The 22231-nt window shown below is 43.5% G+C and overlaps 1 protein-coding gene across 1 annotated transcript; it reads right to left on the reverse strand.

The window, feature by feature from the left end:
• Window positions 1–18998: 18998 nt before the first annotated feature.
• On the reverse strand, window positions 18999–20134 carry LOC124173219. The gene is made up of 2 exons (XM_046553002.1): window positions 19848–20134; window positions 18999–19638 (listed from the first exon to the last, which is right to left on the reverse strand). Exons 1-2 carry the CDS (start codon window positions 19955–19957, stop codon window positions 18999–19001), a joined length of 750 nt encoding a protein of 249 aa, XP_046408958.1. The 5' UTR covers window positions 19958–20134.
• Between the last annotated feature and the right edge of the window lie 2097 nt (window positions 20135–22231).

Genomic DNA, 22231 nt, shown 5'->3' on the forward strand with positions numbered 1-22231 from the left:
TTGTGGGAAGTCTAAGTTTGCAAAAGAGGAAGCTAGTTTTAATATGAAGTTAAATTTGATAGATGATGCGCGTAAGTGATTTGAAAACGAAGATTGAAAAACTAGCTAAGTTCAAATGAGATTGGAAGTGAAGTTAATTTAAGAATTCAAGTGCAAATGGAATGAGCGAAATTGATGGAAAATCTAGTTAAGTTCAAAATTGAAGTTAAAATGAGAAACCGATTTGAGATAGCAAATTAAGTTAGAAGAGCGCAAGTGATTGAAAGATTAAAATCTAGCGAAGTGGAAGTGAAGTTAATTTGGGAAATCAAGCTAATTGCAAATGAGATGAGCAAATGGGAAAAGTGAAGTAAAGTTCGAAAATCTAACCAAGTTCAGAAGTGAAGTTAAATGGAATCACGGACTAACCACGGACTTACTTTCGGAGAGGGGCTCTTATGCCAACTCCCGCACGATGATCCTCTTCTGAGAGCGCGCTTAGATCATTTCCCTAAAGGCCCTTTTCAGGGCCTTCGCGGCAAGTGTCGGGCCCTCCCCTGACGGGAGAGGGCCGCCTAGAGTCCTGTTGTCCCCCCTACACAAGTGTGCCTATTGGACTACTTGCCCGCAGACAAGCAGAAAAGCCCCAACGGTGTGTGTGTGCCCCACTACTGGAGAAGCCACTGCACGTTACGTGGGCGCCGTTATTGTTTGTGATGGGGAGTTACCTTTGGCTGCCAACGAGTGCGTTAGCGTGCAATGCCTTGGGAGTCAGGGACTCCTACCCAAGCTAACGAGTGCGTCGGGGGCGGGTAGGAGGTTTTACGTGTACCAGCCGAATATTTGAGGAACGAACCCTCTCCACTAGCAGACTTCACTTGGGCAGTTACTAGTTCCCCCGGGCGGGGGAATGCCCCTACTGTCGCAAGGGTGCTAACTTTGGGTTACCCGTAGGGCCCGCAGAGAGTTCCTTACACAGGCCTAGAGAAGAAGGAAAAAGAAAAAAGCTGGCGCGGCCCTAATGAGGGCTAACTCCTCGGCGGCCTCTCTCCTGGTGCTGGTCCCTTTTCTTCTGTCCTGGTCCCTTTTCTTCTGTCCTGGTCAGTCTCGGGAGGTTTCTGCGCTTACTGCTTCTCCTTGGTGGTGGCGTTGGCGGTGTCCTCGGTGAGGCCCTGAAAAAGACTAAGTTGCCAAGCAGAGGAGGCTTAGCATTAGAAGGATTAAGCGTAAGCACGGAGAATAGAAGCAGAAACCCTGTAAAGGACTGTTGCCCGAGTCCAAAGGACTCTATAAGCACGGAGAATAACCGGCGACGGCTTCCGCGGCTGCCCTCAGCAGCGCAGGCGCTGCCTGCGGGTGTCCTCATTGTGTGGTGCTGTCTCCGGCTGTTGGTTGTCCTCTCTTTGGCGTTAAAGGCTGCTACTCCTTGATGGTGGCTTCGGCGGTGTCCTCGGCGAGGCCCTGAAAAGGACTAAGTTGCCAAACAGAGGAGGCTTAGTCCTTAGAAGGACTAAGCGTAAGCACGGAGAAGCCCAAAGGACTCGATAAACAAGGAGAATAACCGACGACGGTGCCCTCGCGGCTGCCCTCAGTAGCGCAGGCGCTGCCTGCGGATGTCCTCATTGTAAGGCGCTTTCTCCGGCTGTTGGTTGTCCTCTCTTTGGCGTTAAAGGCTGCTACTCCTTGATGGTGGCTTCGGCGGTGTCCTCGGCGAGGCCCTGAAAAGGACTAAGTTGCCAAACAGAGGAGGCTTAGTCCTTAGAAGGACTAAGCGTAAGCACGGAGAAGCCCAAAGGACTCGATAAACAAGGAGAATAACCGACGACGGTGCCCTCGCGGCTGCCCTCAGTAGCGCAGGCGCTGCCTGCGGATGTCCTCATTGTAAGGCGCTTTCTCCGGCTGTTGGTTGTCCTCCCTTTGGCGTCGACGGCTGCTACTCCCGGATGGCGGCTGCTGTCCCCTGCGGAGAGAAGGATGCGAGTCATGCCCTGAGAAGGGCGGTGTTCTCGCTAAGGCCCTAAAAAGGGCATAGCCCCAAGCAAAGGAGGCGGTGGTCTGCTGTCCTCTTTGGATAAAAGAAAGGCACGAGTCCTTACCGAATGTTGACAGCAGGTTGATTGGCCGGAAGTTGTCAGGATCCTTTGGGGATTTTCCAGATTTTTTCAGATGAATAAGTTTAGCAGATTTCCATGGATTTGGAAAGTATGAGAATTTGAAACAGGTGTTTAACAGATGCCAATACGTCACCGAATTCTACCGGTGGTGATGGCGTTTTCCGGTTTTTCAGAGATCACGCAAGTTGCCATACGGAGTTGTCCTTGTGGCTCATTTCTTTCATCTTGTCGTCCCAAGTTTTTTGGCGGTGGGCACGGATTGCTGACGTCACTCGGTTTCGGAGAGCTTGGTATAGATTACGTATGACGGGGTTATTGGTTCTGCGCCAGCATAACAGGACATTGTTTCTCCGTTTCATAAGTTGAAGAATGGCAGGAGGGAGTAATAGGTCGACTGGTGGTTTCGGCTTTGGAGTGTATGAGGCTTCGTTGATGCAATAGTTGAGGCTTGAAGTGAGAAGCGAGACATGGTCTTCAATGTCGTCCGTTGTTGTGCTGGTTCGCGGATCTGGTAGGATAATATTTGAAGAAGAGACTACAAATTTATCCCAGTTCACGACGGGTGGGGGTATGACTGAATGATGAGAGAGAGGTAGGGTAAGCATTATTGGAAGGTGGTCTGAGGCCAGTTGTGGAAGAGTTGCGGGTAAAAGAAACGGAGATAGATTGTTTGTAAGGAACAAATCTAGGATATCTGATGGGTGGTTGGGATTTGTAGTGATATGGGTAGGGTTCGGTGGTGAAAGGACAGTGAAAAGGAAGGTGAGCTCCGCGTGGTGTAGATCTCTGCCTTTGGGATTAGTCGTCTTGCATCCCCATGCTACATGCAACGCCTCCAACGACAGAGGTGCTTTTTAGTAGAGTTTGTAGGACATCCAAATCTTTTTTCCTTATCCCATGGTGTTTAGGTGGCAGGTACGCGCTCCAGACGTGCAGTTCGCCAGTGGATGTTGAGAATTTTGAGCCAATTAGTTCTAGAATTTCAGTTGCTGGGGCGTTGAGTGGTGTTTCGATGAGTGACTTCTTGTATAATAGCATTACTCCTCCGCCATTCTTGTCTTTGCGGTCCTTGCGTCGGATGGAGTAATTAGGTATGGAGAACGGATCACTAGGTTTGAGCCACGTTTCCTGGAGCAACACGATGTCTGGTTGTTTGTCCTGTATTAAGTACAGAAATTCGCCCTCCTTCGGTTTTAGACTGCCGGCATTCCACGACAGAATTTTGATGTGGCAAAGTGTTTGTTTTATAGACCATTTATGAGAACCGGCGCCGGCTATAACTTCCTCTATTAGGATGTCCATTCGGGGTTTTCCCTCTTGGGGATTAATTATTTTGCGAATAAGGCCGGAGAGGCAGGATTTTAATTGACTCTTTCTGGTCTCGCTCGAATTGGTTGGGACCGGAATGGGCTGGTTTAGTCGTGGCGGTGTTTGTTGCGTTTGGCTTGGCCGTGGTGGTTGTTGATGGCGGTTTTCATTGCTAGCAGTAGTTGTGGGGTTCGGTGGAACTGATGGCGCTGGAGTGGATTGGGGTACAGGAGACTGTTCTGCGGTGGCAGTTGAGCGGCTGGTTGTGAAAGATCGTCAATTACTTTGGGAGTAGAAAGTCGGTGGATATTTTTCGTCACAAAGAGATCAAGTATATCCATGATGCCCATGGTATCAACTTGCGTCGCCGATAGCAGCACTTCGACATTACGCAGGCCATCAGAGACAAAACTGTTGAGAATTGTCCCACACGTGTTAGTGTGTTGACAGCCCCAATCTACATGCTTTGCATTCCAGTGACCAGCAGCGATGATTTTACGGTCGGCGGATAAGAAAAAAACGAACTTCGTCCCCGCACGGGGGGAAGAGGGTGATCTCTTCCTTTGGGGAGTCGCGCCCCCACGGACCCGAGCCCACCGAGGAGACAAGCTCGTTAAAAAACCCCGTCGCTCGCTCGGATAGTGTCCAGACAGCATGTGACGGCTGTTCTGAGTAGCCGTAACATCTGGCGTCCAGAATCACCCACGTGTTTGCCGTGCGTGGAGACCCGTACGTGGGGGAGAAAGGGATCCTGGTGGGTGAGTTCTCCGGCACCCAGCTTGGCGTCGGAAACCCGGCATGGGCCGGAGTTCAATACCCCACTTCGGCCCTGGATTCCCCGAAAAACGGGCGGCCTAGAAGAGCCCAGCTCGGTCAATCGGCTCCTGGCGGCTCCTTCCGAGCGTACGCCAGGACGGGTTAGTGCTGGAGATATGGGGGTCTCCGTAGGGCGGTCGAAGGCGTGTGGGATCGGAGGGCCCCCGCGATGGAGGTTCTAACCCAAAAGAGACTCCCTATCGAAGGTTCCTATATCCCTTGGGTAGCCCTGACGTCCATTCCGGCTTGCGGGTGGCGTCCCAAATGTGTGGCTCCGTGGTGGATGGGGAGCCCAGGGGATGAATTATGTTCTTACTTTCATGGAGACGATTACTCTTCCTCCACCAAAAAGATCTCGCCCGGACACTGGCGGAGGAGAAAAGTCTTTTGAAAGATCGAAGCGTTTTTGTCTATGAAATGTGCCAGAGAAGGTGACACTCTGAAAAAGGTGTCTCCCTTTTTCATAAAAAAAAGCTATGCAATCGATAATTACAAGAGAGCCAAATTCGGTGAAAAAACTAAGAGATGATACCCTACTAATAGACACTGCGAACAACATCCAAGCTGAAAAATTGCTTATAACCGAAAAATTACACGACATCCCAGTTAAAGTCGAGATCCCCTGCACTTTAAATACCTCTAAGGGAGTAATAAGTCACTACGACCTTCTTTACGTGGAACCAGAAGAGATCAAGAGAGAGATGCCCCCCAGGGTGTCATCGACTGCCGCAGACTGACTACGAAGCGAAACGGTGAAGTGATTAATACCACATCAGTAATTCTCACGTTTGCTTTAGACAAACTGCCCGTTAAAGTCTTCTAAGGATACGAATCGGTACCTGTGCGACCATTCTTTCCTCAACCGATGCGCTGCTTCCAATGCCAAAAATTCGGCCACATCGCACCGCGATGTGAGGGCAAGGCCACCTGCCCGCGCTGCGGCAAGGACAAGCACGATGGGGACAAATGTGCTGAAGCGGCCTGCTGCGTGAATTGCGAGGGTACCCACGCGGCTTACTCTCGCGATTGCCCGAAAATGAAAGAGGAACGGAAGATTATGGAAATTAAAACTGTGGAAAAAATATCTTACCTAAAGGCAAGGAAAAAGTTCAAAGCCCTTAGTGCCCCCTCTTTCTCGCGTTCCTTTGCCGCAATCGCCTCCGCTCCAGTTAAGAAGTGTACCATTTCTACACAGACGGAACCTGAAAAAAAGATAGAGGTATTAAAAAAAACAGATGCGAGTAACAGTAGCAATAATAAAAAAAACACCCCTAACACCTCCGTAGTGTCTCCCAAAAATACAACAAAGAAAACCACCAGAAAACCTGACCAGTGAGAGAAAACTCCCTCTCCTGGTCCCTCCGGCAAAGGTATGGAACCGATGCCGGAGGACATAGACGAATATATCTGTATTTCGGACACAGAGATCGAAAAAGTCAGGAATAAGGGAAGGAAAAGTCGCTTAAAGCGATGATTCCACAGATTTCCGGGTTAATGCTGCTCCAAGTTTCAATATTTACATCATTTTTTTTCTGTTTTTATCTTTTACCCTTTTTAAACATTTTTATGACTTTTATATTACAATGGGATTGTAATGGATTTTATCGGCATAAGGAGGAGCTGGCTATCTTAATAAATGATTTTAACCCTTTATGTATGTCTACAAGAAACGCATTTTAAATCAACAGACAAGGGAATTTTAAAGGAATATAGTGTCACTAGGTTGGATGACTTGAGTGGGCGAAGAGCCCAAGGTGGTGTAGCAATAGCGGCCCGGGATACCCTACACACCTCCCGTGTGCGGCTAACCACCCCATTCCAGGCTGTGGCCGTCACCGTCCATGCACCCATGGAGGTAACGCTGTGCAACGTTTACCTCCCGGAAGATGCTCCGGTAAATGACAATAACCTTCAAGCCCTCATACGTCAATTGCCGCGACCCTATATTTTATTGGGTGACTTTAACGCTTATGATCCTCTGAGGGGCGGCCCTTCTGCCCAACGCAACAAGGGGACGGATTTTAAGCAGCTTTTTCCGAGATTTTAACCTCTTTTTATTGAACAATGGCGAGAGGACACGCTTTAACTCCTTTAACGGAGAATATTCCTCCATTGATTTGTGCTGATGCACGAGCAGCATTTTTACTAGATTGAAACTGTCTGTCCATACGGATCTCTGTGGTAGTGACCACTTCCCGATTTTAATCAAATCCGACCAGACTAACAATACGAATTTTATCCGCGAGGGCAACTGGATTGTCCACAAATCCGACTGGTCTGTTTTTCAAAATTCTTTTAATTTCACGTACAATGGGGCGGAACAAAGAACGTTGAGGTGCTAACCGCTAGCATAGTGGACGCAGTGAAACTTAGTGTCCCCTTATCTAAGGGCGCAATCCGTCGACCAGCGGTACCATGGTGGAATGAGGAATGCGCCGAAGCTATTAAGAAACGGAAACGTGCCCTCAGTATTTTTAATAAGTTTCCAACTGCCTCTAATCTTGCCTCATTTCGACGACTCAGAGCAAAAGCTCGACTAATTATAAAGGAGTCAAAGAAGGCCTCCTGGATAAATTATGTATCCTCCATCAACAACAGGACTCCACTAACTCAGGTCTGGAACAAGGTGAGGGCTATCTTGGGAGCACGGCATGTTCACGGAGTTTCGTGCCTTGTATTTCAAGGTGTGACATTTCACACACCGGATGAGATATGCGACGTTTTCGGGGAAGCGTTTGCCAAGACCAGCAGCGTCGGGGACTACTCAGCAGCCTTCCTGTCTATTAGGGAACGCTCCCCACACTTGAACTTCACCGAATCGCACGCAGCAGCCGGATACAATGATCTTTTTTCCTTATGGGAACTGAAGTCCGCCATAACGGATTCCAAAGACACCGCGCCAGGAGTGGACGGTGTCCGAAACATATTTCTTCGGAATATTCCGGAGAACGCGTTGATGGATATTCTCTATACCCTCAATCAAATTTGGGTTGAGGGAAGCTTCCCTACAGCGTGGCGGGAATCCGTAGTTGTCCCTATCCCCAAACAAAAAGGATAAAACAGACCCAAATAATTATAGGCCAATATCCTTGACCAGTTTTCTATGCAAGACCATGGAAAGATTGGTGAACTGTCGGCTCGTTTGGTGGTTGGAGCGTCGGAACCTTCTTTCCAATATCCAGTGCGGTTTCAGGCGAGGTAGATCCACCACAGACCACCTCGTGAGAACCGAAAATTTTATCCAGGAGGCTTTCCTTCTGGGCCAGCATGTCATAGCCGTGTTCTTCGATCTGGAGAAGGCGTATGACCGAGTCTGGCGCCAGAAGATTCTGAATACGTTACACGACTAAGAGGAAATCTTCCATTTTTTATCAAAATTTTTTAGCAGACCGTGTTTTTAAAGTAAGATAAGACTAGGTAATAATTTATCCGGACCTTTTACACAACATAATGGGGTACCACAAGGCTCTGTACTCAGCGTCACACTCTTCGCCATTACGATAAATGACGTTACAGAATGCGTCAGAACACCAGTGATGGGCTCCTTATTCGTGGACGACTTGGCCATTTTCTGTCGATCGTCCACAATTGCCAGTGCCGCACGGGTCATCTAGCTGACCCTTAACAGACTTGGGGAATGGTCGAATCGAAGTGGATTTCGTTATTCCGTCGAAAAAACGAAATGTGTCCACTTCCATCGTAAGCGGGCACGTGTTCCTCCACCAGAACTTCGCCTGAGCGGCCGAATTCTACCTTATACGGATTCAGCCCGCTTTCTGGGTTTGATTTTTGACCGCCGCCTTAATTGGCGTGAGCACATTGAGTTTAAAAAAAAATGTTTCAAAGTTTTAAATATCCTGCGATATCTATGTAATTACTCGTGGGGTGCCGATCGCTCCACGATGCTTTTATTGTATAGAGCATTGGTGCGCTCTAAATTAGACTATGGATGTTTTGTCTACTCCTCTGCCCGTGAAAGCTATTTGAGACCTTTGAACACGGTTCACAATGCGGGGCTTCGATTGGGAACTGGAGCTCTCAGGACTTCTCCGGTCTTGAGTATTTACTCAGATTCTGGGGAGCCCCCGTTGACTGCACGCCGAAACATCCTTATGTGCAACTATGTTGCTAAATTCTAACAATGAGAGAGCACCCTAGTTTTAATATTATTTTTAACCCACGCTTTATTAATATTTTTAACAGGCGGCCTAGGGCAACTAGACCCCTAAGTATTACTTTTAATAATTTTATTCTGGACAGTGAGTTTATATTCTCAGAAGTGTACCCCATTGGCAATTCGGAAAATGCACCTTGGCAGGTACCTTTTCCACAAGTCAGCTTTGTCCTCCACAAAAATCAAAAATCTTTGACAACTGCCGCGGAATACCAGCATAGCTTCAAGGAAGTAATGCACCGCCACCCCGACTTCATTCCTGTTTACACGGACGGATCGAAGTCGGAGCGTGCGTGCGGGTGTGCAGTGATCTCGTCTCACCATGGAACCCTCAAGGCCAAGCTCAGTCCGCTGTGTAGCGGCTATACGGCAGAAATGTTCGCCATAAAGATGGCTCTGGATGGCATTAAGTATAGCAACGCGTCCTTTATGGTCTGCAGCGACTCCATGAGCGCCCTGCAGTCCATTTCCAGTTTTTCTCCCTGTCACCCAATCGTCCAGGAAATTCAAAATAGACTACTTTCCCTTGCTCGGAAAAAAGTGAAAATCCGTTTTCTGTGGGTTCCTGGACATGTGGGTATTGCTGGAAATGAGAAGGCCGACTCGGCCGCGAAGGCAGCCAGCGAGGACGACGTTGCTGATTCTGTGCTGGTACCATATGAAGATTAGAAGGCGACCACAAAAAAGATAGCCTTAGAAAAGTGGAAAGAGACTTGGCGCTCTCTTACCGGAAATAAACTGCGCGCAATCAAGCCGGTAATCTCAGCGTGGCCCACGTTTGTCAGGAGGAATCGCAGGGAGGAGGTCGCAATCGCACGATTGAGAATTGGGCACTGCGCTCTGACCCACTCGTACCTCTTCACCGAAGAGAGAATTCCACCCCTATGTGATGTTTGCGACTCTCCCATTACTGTGAGACATCTCCTGACAGAATGTGAGAAATACCGCTCTGTGCGCCATCGGTTGAACATCGGAGGAGACCTAGGGCACATCCTAGGAGACGACCCTGATTGTGCCAGCCGAGTGATAAAGTTTTTAACAGAGACCGGGCTAATTAACAGTGTTTAAATTCCAACCTTTTTATAATTTGACAACCCATTTTATTTCAAAACTTTTATGAATGTTTAAATGTTTTTTTTAATGCATCTTTTAAAATTTTTGTTTTTATGGATTGTCTGAGGTGCAAATGACCTAAGTTGTCGAGGCACCCTAAACACAAATACTACTACTACTACGAACTTGAATAAAATCTTCTCGGGTTAAGCACCGGGTCAGGCTTTTTGAGGCCAACGTTTCAATGAGTACCTCACTCATCGTCTTCAGGGGTGAGACTGAATGCCGAGCTTGGTCTACGCCGGATATTTATAGCGAGCTAGCCAACGGACGGTTGAGGCCCATTGTTGACCAGCCTTCCATGTTGCCAAATGACGAAAGTGTCGTCCACGTACCGGAAGAAATACCTCGGTCGAAGTGAAGCCGATTGCAGAGCTTTTTCTTCAAAATCCTCCATGAAGAGGTTGGCAATAGCTGGAGAAAGAGGAGATCCCATAGGAACTCCATCCATATGCTCATAATATTTTCCTCCATAAAGGAAATAGGTTGATTTTAGGACATGTCGGAACAGTCTAACTGTCATCTCGTCAAATTTACTTTCCAGGATGTTAAATGTGTCTTCCAATGGAACTCTTGTGAACAAGAAAACTACATCAAGGCTCACCATGATGTCTGAAGGTTTAAGCCGTATACCTCCAAGTGTCTTCACAAACTCGGCCGAGTTTTTAATATGATGTACGCAATGCCCAACTATAGGCGACAACACGGAAGAGAGATACCTTGCCAGATTGTACGTTGGGGCGTTAATAGCACTCACGATGGGCATTCTTGTGAACCTTAGGTAGACCATAGAACCTTGGTGGAACGGCTCCCCGCACCGTAAGGTTGGATTTTGATTCCGGCTCCATCTTCGTGTCTTTGATGAGTGCGGAAGTCTTCCTCACGATAGCATCCGTAGGATCTCTGTCGAGGACTCTGTAGGACCCATCTTGAAGAATCTCATTCACTTTTTTGTGATACTCTTCAGTGGACATAAAAACTGTTGCGTTCCCTTTGTCAGCGGGTAAAACAACGATTTTAGGATCCCTTCGGATGGCGTGTAGTGCATTTCTTTCCTCTCTTGTGAGGTAAGGCTTCGGTGGAACTGCCCTTTTTAGCTTCCCACTGTCCCTATATTGGGATTTGTTTTCCTCATAGAAAAATCTCCCCTGGATGGTGGTAGAAAAATTGCGTACGCATGGTTTCGCTAGGTAGGGCCCCTTTTGCTTCCATAGCACTGGGGTGCTTTATTCCTACTCCCATTTCCTTCCAGCCCTTTCCCTTCCCTGGAGGCGTCGGCGGGCTCCGATCGCGACGGCGTCTCCATCCTTTTTCCTTCCCGTCCAGCCCCTCCCCGGGTGATCGGGCGAATAAGCCACGGGCTTGGGTCCCGGCCCCGGAGGTTGTAACCCCAAGAGGGTTCCCCTAGAACCCTCATGATTCCTGCCCTTTTTAGCGTCATTACGACGTCACTTCTAATCTCATCGGCTGCCTCAACCGGAAGCTTCCGAATTGCCTGCTCAACTCCTCCAATGAAGTCCAAAAAAGGAATTGATTTTGGAGCCGGGGCAAAATTGAGGCCCTTGGAAAGCACTGACGTTTTTGCCGAATCAAGAGGTTTCCCCGTTAGGTTAATCACCACACGATTACAATCCAAAGAGGATGTGAACTCTGACCTGCTCGATAGGCGTTCGAACTTTCCCTTCTGTCTTCGCGTGTCGTTTTGGAGCTGAAGTTCTCCTTGAGCCATAGTCACCCGATCAACATACTCCCAATCCAGCGGCGAGAGAGTAACGGATAAGCTGAGATGTAGACCCAATAGCTCCTTGGCGTTGGCATCCAAGGCACTCCGCTTCTGATGGATCCGCTCTCGGATGAGAGCAAAACTCGCTCGTTTTAAAATTCGGTTGGACGCCTTGGAGTTGATAGGCGAGCGTATCTTGAGAAAATTCGGGATAATTTCCTTATCTCGGCATCTCTTCAGAAAGGACAAGCTGCTAAGAAGCACTGACCTCTCTTTGCGTAGCTTTTCAAAGCGACGAACATTGTATTGTGTTTCCTCCCCGTAGAGGTGAATAATAAATGATCGTAGTTTTTCCCGGCGAATAGAATGAATAAAATCTTCTCGGGTTAAGCACCGGGTCAGGCTTTTTGAGGCCAACGTTTCAATGAGTACCTCACTCATCGTCTTTAGGGCTGAGACTGAATGCCGAGCTTGGTCTACGCCGGATATTTATAGCGAGCTAGCCAACGGACGGTTGAGGCCCATTGTTGACCAGCCGATTCAAATTTGGCTCAAGGGTTTTGGAGTTTGAATTGTGACCGCGACCGTTGTATTTTATTTATCAGCGGTCTCCATATTTGGCTGATGTTCTGCCCATAGTCTCGGTTAAGCCTTTTGTCTTCGAGACGTATTTCAATTCCCTCCTTCACAATTCGATCCCAGTACCCATCAGAACGGCAAAGGATTTTGGTGCCGTCAAAATTTATGGAGTGCGCCATATCGAGGCTATGTTCTGCCAAGGCCGATTTTTCTGGTTGACAAAGTCTTATGTGCCTCTTATGTTCTTTTATTCTTGCTTCTACCGTACGAGAGGTCTCTCCAACGTAGGCAAGGCCACACTCACAAGGGATGTGATACACTCCAGGCACCCTGAGCCCAAGGTCGTCCTTAACTCTTACGAGCCCATCCCGAATTTTCTTCGGAGGTCTATGGATCACCTGTAGATTGTGCCGAAGTAAAATTCTCCCGATTTTCCCCGAAATGGTGGATACATAGGGAATACAGGCTCTTCCTAATGGCTTTTCATTATCTTCATCCGTTGGTTTACGGGGTCTGATGGTTCTTCCCAAGGCCAAACGAAAATCTCTGTCACTGTATCCGTTACGTTTGAACGTAGTTTTTAAATGTTTCATTTCAGCGGGGAGATTTTCTGCATCAGCGACCATTTTGGCTCGGTGTATTAAGGTGGTCAAGACGCCTTGCTTTTGGGAGGGATGGTGGTGGCTTCTCCCATTAAGGTAAAGATTAGTGTGGGTAGGTTTTCTATACACACTATGCCCAAGAGTCCCATCAGGTTTCCTTTGAATTAGGATGTCGAGGAAAGGAATGCAGTTGTTATTTTCCTCCTCCATGGTAAATTTGATGTTAGGATGCTGTTGATTCATGTGACTTAAAAAGTCATCAAGTGTATTCCGTCCATGTTGCCAAATGACGAAAGTGTCGTCCACGTACCGGAAGAAATACCTCGGTCGAAGTGAAGCCGATTGCAGAGCTTTTTCTTCAAAATCCTCCATGAAGAACCCGAGAAGATTTTATTCATTCGATTCGCCGGGAAAAACTACGATCATTTATTACTACGAACTTCGTTGCGAAGGAGAGGTTTAGCCGCGGGTTGGTACACAGAATACATATATAAATCGCCCGTTGGAGTAGGAATATAAATACCAATGGATTCTAGTGTGCTAAAGGCATGCGAAGGCTTGAGGATTTTACTGCGATCAACACTCCGCCGACACGGCTCGAGCGATCACGCCGATAGACTGTAAAATTGGGAATGTGAATACGATATGTGAGAATTTGATGCGTCTTCTGAAGGGCGATCACATGTGGTGGTACACACTATGTAAGACCCAAACCAGACTGGAGAAGGAGATGCCCCAGAGGAGAATGCTCAGTAGTATGGAGGAAGCATTGCCTCCTGAGGGTTACGCCCTGATAGCATCAGTTGTCTCAGAGGCACAGCAGACCCCGAAAGGCAGAAGATGGTCTATCTCGTCTAAGTTGGTTGCCTCATCCCTTCTCAAGAAGGGACCAAAAGCCTCCCGGCCCCTCCGAAACTTGTTTCCCCTGCCTTCCCGCAGCACCCTCATTCCACTTCTGGACTCAGTGCCGTTCAACACGGGTTTGAATGAGGGCATTTTGAAGCAGCTGTCAGATTGTGAGGCCACTTTTAAAAGTGAGGACAAGGTATGCATCGTCATGTTCGATGAGATGGTCATTAAACCACAACTAGTTTATAATGTGAACTGTGACATAGTAAATGGATTTTTGGATCGGGGGAACCATGGTTGGCTCCATATTGTTGCCCGAAAAGCCCTAGTTCTTATAGCCAAAAGCATCAGTGGGTTATGGAAACAGCCAGTGGCCAATTATTTTAGTGAGGCTGCTACCAATTCTTCCGTTTTGGCGAACTTGCTCAAGGAAGTCCTTCTTGCCCTGAGGAGAGTTGGACTGGTCACAGTAGCCACAATTTGTGATATGGGGCAGAACAATGTAAAGGCCTTGTAAAATTTGGGTGCTACATATATAGAGCCTTTTTTGAAGTTGATGGTGACAAATTGGACATATTTTTAGATGCTCCCCACTTATTGAAATGCTTTAGAAATTGATTTCTGAAGTATAATGTGGCCACAGACATTCAGATTGGGAATGAGGTGACGAATTTACAGGCCTCTTGGGGACATATTAAAATTTTAGCGGAAGAGTCTGCTGTTAGCAGCCCTTTCGATCCGTAAGTAATTACAATATTTGTTAAAAATTAGTTTATAGTGGGTACATCATTTACCTGAATAATTCAGATTATCAACTTTACATTTTCTCATACCCAACAATGAAAGGTTTAGTATTCCTACTATTTCATCAACAATTCTTCTCCCAGAACACGTGCTGCCTTTCTTAATTAATAAATCTGCATTTTAGCGTATCCAGGCTTACCCAGAGGCATTTGGATCCTAATGGTTTCTAAAAAAGTCTGCCATGCCCCAAAAGTTTTCAGCCGCACTTGAGACATTGGTTGCCAAAAGTAGGCCTCCTAATGTTTCATTGTTTTTAGACCAGTATTCTTATATGTGATTAAATTACTGTGCATATGTATTTTAAATTGCAGATATACTTGGAATTGAGAGTATGGCAACATCTGAATTTATTTTGGAAGTTGATAGACTTTTTGACAGTTTGAATGGCGATTCAGGTAATTGTGGAAGCAAAAAAATGTTCTAAAGCGCCAATTGAGAGGGGGAAGCCTTCACCTCTCATATTGGGACACATTTTTTCCAAGACTATCTAAATGGAGGTTTGTAAAGGGTGGGAAAGTTGTGAAGCCTCCCTCTCAAATCGACATTTTTTCTTCCCTTTTCCTACAAAAATTCAAGTTCATCAGCAAGGTAAGTAATCACAAGACATCAAAATGATAAACCAACAGTCACAATAAATGTAGAGTCAATGATGTTCATAGAAAAATTACATACCATAGTTTCTGATGATGATTTAGATGCTTTAATCATGTGAATCAAGGGACATTCAGTCATTCCATATTAAATCAACTAAGGACCATTCCATGCCAATTGAATCGTTTAGTTTGCACATGCATGGCTGGTTTTAAAATAAAGGCCTCTATCTTAAGCCATTCCAGAACTAGAGTAACCTGATTTTCAGTCTAAGATATTACAAAAAAGTAGGGATGGGTCGAATAGCAGATTTCTCAAAGTCGAATATCAAATTCAAATAGTAAATCATAGTTCGAATACTCGAATATCTCAATTTGCGAATACCTCGAATACTAGAATTGCACAAAACATAATGAATATCATTCATCTATTTCACTTGATAAATATATAAACAGATAGGTATGTACCAAATACATTTTAAAAATCAACTTTTAATTAAAATTTAATGAAATCATTGGCATCAATAACATCATTAAAAACCGTCATTAAGAATAACATTAAAACGAAGAATCATTAAAAATTAGAGATGGGTCGAATACCAGATATCTTGAACTAATGGTTGGCTTGCATCTATTGGGGCAATGAAGTTACTTTGGGGGAAGTTGAAAGACATGAACTTCAAGTAGCTTTCGACGGGAAACCTGAACCAAGACCCAATAGAGAACCTCTTAAATGTCGTAAGGCAAAATTGCGGGAGTAACCACACACCTAATGCTTAACAGTTTGTGGCAGCCTTGAAGACAGCCGTGACAAATAGCCTACTTTCCTGAAAAAACAGTGGTAACAATTCCCCTGATGGCAGTAGCCTTCTTTTGGATCTGAGAAACTTCTTCTATGAAGGTTCCAGCAGATCAGAAGGCTTTCCTAACACCCCCGGCTATGACCTCAAAATTAAAAGGCTCGTTTGAGGAATATCCCGATGGTTGCATCTGAAACGTGTGCATACGTCCTAGACAAACTTGAGTGCACCTGCTGTGTGGCGCCTCAACTAATTATGACAATTTCAGTGCGGCTTTCTAGAGTTTTCCTCCTCTTAAATGTCTTATTTCAAAAAGAAAAAAAACTTATTTTTAAGAATGGATTCTTACAAAATGAGTACATTTATTCAGCATTAATAATTTGGTCTGAATATATAGCATTTCATAGGTTATTTTTTGTTGCAGCCTTTTTATCTGTGCCCTGGATTCCGTCACACACGATTATTCCAGGACCAGTAGCTTGGAATGACGAACTTGTCTTCTTGATGATGACACAAATTTATAATTTTAAAAATTCTTCTGTAGTCTGCAAATTCATTTAAATTGTCAACTTTCGCTAAATTTGGCAAATTGTACTTTATGTGCTCAATAGTTTTCTGGACCATCACTTATCCACTGTGAACATGTAATTTCTTCCTTGTCATCGAAATCTTCTAAAATATATTTCAGATAAAGTCTGAGTGGCTTGTTTGTTTTAGGACACTCATCACAATGTCGTAACATACAGTTCCTGAACTGCCTGATACTTAAAATTTTTCCATCTTTTTAGAAATTGATTCTTTTTCATGCTGATTTGTTGGATTAGCTATAAGTTCGACTTTTTTGTGATAAAAGTAGACACTACTATCGGAGTCAAAATGATGTGCCGCTGTACTTTGCAAATTTATATCTGGGCTTGTGCACATGCTAAAGCAACAAATAATACGTCATTTTAAAGATAATTTTATTCCTTATTTCCATTTATTTTGTGTTTAATGGAAAATTCAAAAATGTAGACACGCGAGTGCAATAAATGACTCCGCGCAACCTAAAATTAGCCGTTTTGTCAACTTCAGCAACTTTGTAACTCAACCTAGGAAAAACTACTTGGTCTACAGTATTCATTATCCAATATAAGTTGTACACATCAATATAGATAAATAATATGGCTTTGGCGTATAAAATCCATAGTTCATTGTCAATTAATGAAAATGTTTAAACATCTCTATACACGAATCGCTCTGGGTAATAATATAGATGATATCAATAATGTAATCCTATATGTCAAGAACACGGGAATAATCCAACTCTAGTAATATCATACCATAGGAGGCCCTTTTATATTGAAAGCGCTTATTAGAAGTAAATAAGCATCCTTTATGATAGGAACAATGAGCGGTGCAATGACTCAGTCGACGACGCACCCCAAAACGTATTTCTAATACTACTAGAGATGGGCAAAAATAATCGATTATACGTAATAATCGATTATTTCCTTTCGATTATTGCGATTATTGAATCGATTATGGACATCCGATTATTTTGCATAATCGATTATTTGAATATAATCGGCGGGAATAAGAAGCGTGCTCACTTGCGAGAAACGAGAGCGAGCATATATTTTCATGACAATCTATCCTTATATCGTAATTGGTGATTGAAAATTTTGAAAACAATCATAAGCGATAAAACAAATTCTAAATTTTTGATGGGAGAAAATATCTATTGTTGAAGGAAGAAATCATGAAAAATTAGCGAAAAAAATTATGGCCGCGTTGAGTAACTACATGATCATATGGAATACAGGGCCTAATTGGCCAAGGACGAACAATTTTTTTCACCGCCAATATGTAATAAAGCTAATTGGGCAACGCTTACCTAATAATCAATCGTAAATAAATGTATAACACCTCGTAAGTGGAAGAGCCCAGACACCTCATCTGAAGCCGATTCACCCATAAGTCACTAAAATCCTTTGTTCGGTGTAAGCTCAGAAACGAAAGTGATATGGCACCAGTAAAGAGTCGCTTGTGGAAGTATTTCCACAAAAATTTGAGTGAGAGTAAAGAAAAACAATTTCCTAGTCATGTAGGTACTAATGGCATGAAAAACCTATTGACGATATCACTGTCAAAAACAAGACAAAAACTTAGCTACTTTATTACTACCACCAATGCCTTCTTAAGCTGAAGAAGTTCTTAAGCTTAATGCCTTCGTAAGCTTAAGAAGGCATTGCTACCACTCATCATCCGGATCCAAGATTGTCAGGGATAAAATAACTTAATATTACAAGTTCAAAAACGAACTAAATTATTTGACACGCATCATGACACCCACCTTCAAAATACCACCATTACAGCATCCGCACAATCTCAAAATACGACAATAAAAACGATTCTTTGCATTTTATTTTTCACTCAATACAAATGAGACGGTGCGCGCCGATATCTTTAGGTCTTTAGCGTTCCTACGAGACGATTATTCTACCACGCTACAAAAAGAATCGCTTCACACTCAAATAATCGGTAGCGCACGGTAGCGATTCAGGACAGAATAAAAATATTCCTAGCTTAAGGTGCGTTGTCACTGGTGCGGCCAGACCGATAGTCGTTGAACGATTATCGGTGGACGATCATCGCCGAGCGATGATCGTTGCAGTGGTCATTGTCACTGATGCGATTAATAAACATTAGTTCAGTTGAGGTTTGACTGTTGCTAAGTGAAGTACTGAATGATGAGTTTAAGAAAACGGCTACTGAGTTATTTGTTAGTTGAAGATTTAGAAGATGAAGATATTTTAGAAATGTTAAGTGTACCACGACTTAACACACATAATATATTCACAAAGAGAACAGAAGAAGGTTACTTCAAAATATTAATAAACAATCATTTGCAAGCTGATGAGAGAATGTTTTCTGAGTTCTTTAGACTTTCCAAAGTTCAGTTTCAGTTTGTGTCTAGTTTAATCAATGAGGACCTTAAGAAGTTGTCTTCAAACTACATTCCATATCCAATCACAGGAGATGAGAAGTTAGCTCTTACGTTAAGGTAGGATATATTTTTTATTCTTATTTAATTTTTGTAAAGCAATGATTTTTTAGAATGATTATAAAAACCCATATATTGTAATAGGAAAAGGTTCAAGTAGAGCTTTTGTTTAAGGAGTGAGAGTATAAAGGTTTTATGCTTCGGTTAGGTTTAAATACATCTTTGCATATAAAAACCCAGCCGCATCATGTTGGATTATTTAATTGCAAAGATTACCTAATACACCTGAAATTCAAGAATATTTCATAATGTATGGGACCAGCAAAGGAGGGAAGGTTGAACAAGGGAAAGTAAATTCATTAACTGAGATTGCTCATTTTGAAAATAACACAATTTTATTAACACAAGAATAAACAAGCAGACGCATAAGTTCTGTTCTGGTGTTCAAAATGATAAGTAAAAGTAATTTGAAGAAAAATAAACCTAATGTGAGATATAAACTCCGATAAAATAATTATCAAATACACTTAGTCTCTTTAAATCAAATTAAGTCTCAATAAACTAACTCATGAAGTTAGTGAACATTGGAGATTTTCCACTGGGCATATTGTATGGATCCATAATTGTTGTACTCTGATCATACTGCTGGGTAGATAAAGTTTGCCCACCACACTGCTGAGTTTGGCTATATTGGGACGTTGATGACATTAAACTGGCATCAGAAGACGAAGGCGAAGAGATCATAAACATTTGGTTATTTGCAGATGTTCCCTGACGTGACGCCCACATATCGGATTCTATATTTGAAATTAAAGTTAATGTTTCCAACTTAGCTCGCTGTTGCAAGCTAGGGGGCATCTTTTGAACAGTTTTTGCAATGCTTTTAAAAAATAAAGTTATATCGTCTGTTTCTTCATCCTTCTCAAGCAGATTCTTGATCATTGTATCTCTCTCTTTGGAGCGTTTTTCGATTGCAAAACAAACTTTATCGCGGAAAGTAGTTTTCTTTGGCAGAGTAGTTTCGTTCTTAGACAAGACTTCTTTGGTGGACACTTGTTTCGGAGGCACAGGCTGAGGCGAGGATCGAGCTGCTGCATCTGTTTGCGTTTCTTGCTCAATTTCAGATACATCGAAAGGAAGTGAGTCATCATTTTCGTCATAAGCACTCCCTTCGTTGTCCTCGGTGATGTTGCAGAAGCTTCTGAAAACAAATAAAAAATACTAGGTAACCTGTTGCTCGTAATAAAAGATTTAATAATGAAAACATAAACTGCTAGGCCTTTACAGTTTACAGTTGGCGCAAAGTATCTGTGCGCGTGGAAGGTACACTACTAACCAGAATAAAACATATTCTCAATACAAATATTGATATACCATCAACGTTAACCCTTAGTATATTATTTAACTTACTTTCGTTTAACATCCGCAGAATGGAGGAAAGCAAGTTGTTCTTGTAACTGCCACTTCTTCCCTTTTTTACATGGTGGGGCCTCAGAACCAGTTTTGTTGTTTTCTCGCATCTTCCTGTCATGTGTATCTTTTATATTTCTCCAACGTTTCTTGCAGTCAGCAACTGAAAAAGACAAATATTTTTATGCAAGTTTCCTTTTAGATGCATAATTTAGATAGTATGTCATAGTTACAAAATAGTTGTAATTACAAAATTACTAAGAAATTTAACGTTACTTCTTGTTTTTTTCCAGATTCTTGGCTACTGGAGAGTCATATCACTCTTTAAGATTTCAGTACAGGATTTCAGTTAGTGAAATAAGCCGTATTATAAAACAAACTCTGGCTGTTTTGAAGGAGAAGCTAGTGCCACTGTTTTTACCAAACATTTCTAAAGAAGGACTGGAAGAGAAGTCTAACGAATATTATGTAAAATGGAATTTCCCAAACTGCATCGGAACCATCGACGGAAAACACGTACGAATCAGGTGTCCTATGAAGTCTTCCTCTTTGTACTACAATTACAAAGGGTTCTTTTCTATAGTATTGCTTGCAGTTGTTGATGCTAACTACAAGTTTATGTTTATTGATGTCGGCTCCTACGGGAAAGAGGGAGATAGCGGGATTTTTGAAAAATCTACCTTGGGGAAAGCGTTTTTCAATGGCACTCTACTTCCACCTCCACGAAGGCTTCCAAACAGTCAACTTTTGCTGCCACATGTGTTGATAGGAGATGACGCATTCAAGCTACATCCTAATATGATGAAACCTTACCAAAAAGAAGATGCTCTTGCAAACAATATTAAAGGCACGTTCAATTACCGGTTGTGCCGTGCTCGCAGAACCTCTGAAAACGCCTTTGGCATTTTGAGCCAGGTATTTCGAGTTTTTTTATACTCCAATCAATCTACTCCCAGAAACTGTTGACAATGTCATAGTTGTCAGTTGTTGTTTGCACAACATGATGAGGGAAGGCTATCTCTCTCGTAGTGGAAGAGCGAACTACGAACTTGACCCAACCGAGGCCCTACCGACAGAAAATTTGATCCCCCTAAGAGCTACTGGTGGTTATGCAAACGTTAAGGGTTTCACCGTGAGGAGCACTTTTGCCTCATACTTTGTGGAAGAGGGGAAAGTAAGTTGGCAAGAATCAAGTGTACACAAAACAGACAGATCCTAAACCAACATGTCTTGAGAGTTTACGCTATTGGTTTATTAACGAAACAAACATTTAAATGTTCATTTTTATGTCTTAATAAAAAGGTTTTGCTGTATTTTTGTTTCTTTACTATCACAGTTATTTCTTGTAAATTGAGTGATCACTTTGCATACCGCTTAAGGCGAGCCACTAAGGCCTACCTCCGAATTGTTAAATTCCTCTTTAGGTACTCTTGTCTAAGAAACTACTTAACCTATAGGTAAAAAAGGTATAAAAGGTATAGGTATAGGTATAAAATATCATCCAAAAATTGGTAAAAAAATCGCCCCTATTTGCTTCCCGATAGGAATAATTAAGTTTGGAGACCTCCAGATATAGAAAACGAGTATCATCAACTACAGTTATTTTTTATTGCTTTTTTAAATTTTGTAAGGCAAAAAATATGATATTTTCTGAAAGAAAGTATTCTAAAGTATAAAAAAGAGCATAATCAAACTGTGGGGGTTATTAGTTTGTTATATTAGTTAATTATGTGAAATACACTTACCTGATCTTCCAACTTCTTCAGATATAACCACCCAAACATTGTCTTTAGCCCTTTGGTCCTTATACTGGGGATTTCTCAGGTCATAAATCAAAGGGTGAGGAGAAATCGCCTCTACTAGTTTCTCGTCTTCCTCAGGTGTAAAATTTAATTTTAGAGCTGTTTTGGATGACATTGCACAAACACACTTACGCACTCAATCAAACTCGCATGTGCACCCCTCGAAAATCGGCCAACGACTGCGATTATGACTGCTCCAGCAGCAGACCCGTACGACTGCAGTCAGCGACTCTGGCGACAGTCGCGTCAGTGACAACGGCGCCATTGAAGACAATGCACAGCAGGCGCTCTACGATTATCGTCCAACGACTGTAGTTCAACGATTATCGTTCCAGCCGCACCAGTGACAACGCACCTTTACGCAGAGAATCGGTGAATAATCGAATACTTAGCCAGCGCACGATTCTTGAGACGATTATGCACCGATTATCATCATACGATTATGGGGCGTTTCTTTGGGCAAAATAATCGTGTGTTGAATGTTAGGCGCTCCCGATTCTTTTGTCCATTATCGTCAACAATGACGCTGCGATTCTGTGGGTGAGGAGAACCCAGCACACGATTATTTTGCACACGATTATT

Source organism: Ischnura elegans, chromosome 1, assembly GCF_921293095.1.
Source record: "Ischnura elegans chromosome 1, ioIscEleg1.1, whole genome shotgun sequence".
Lineage (NCBI taxonomy): Eukaryota > Metazoa > Arthropoda > Insecta > Odonata > Coenagrionidae > Ischnura > Ischnura elegans.

What these genes read in the sequence shown, in the direction of transcription:
- LOC124173219 (XM_046553002.1), bottom strand. Translation starts at nt 19,957, where the DNA reads ATGCGAGAAAACAACAAAACTGGTTCTGAGGCCCCACCATGTAAAAAA. An exon ending in TCTGCGGATGTTAAACGAAA is followed by an intron (nt 19,639 to 19,847) that starts GTAAGTTAAATA and finishes ATTTGTTTTCAG; the next exon opens with AAGCTTCTGCAACATCACCG.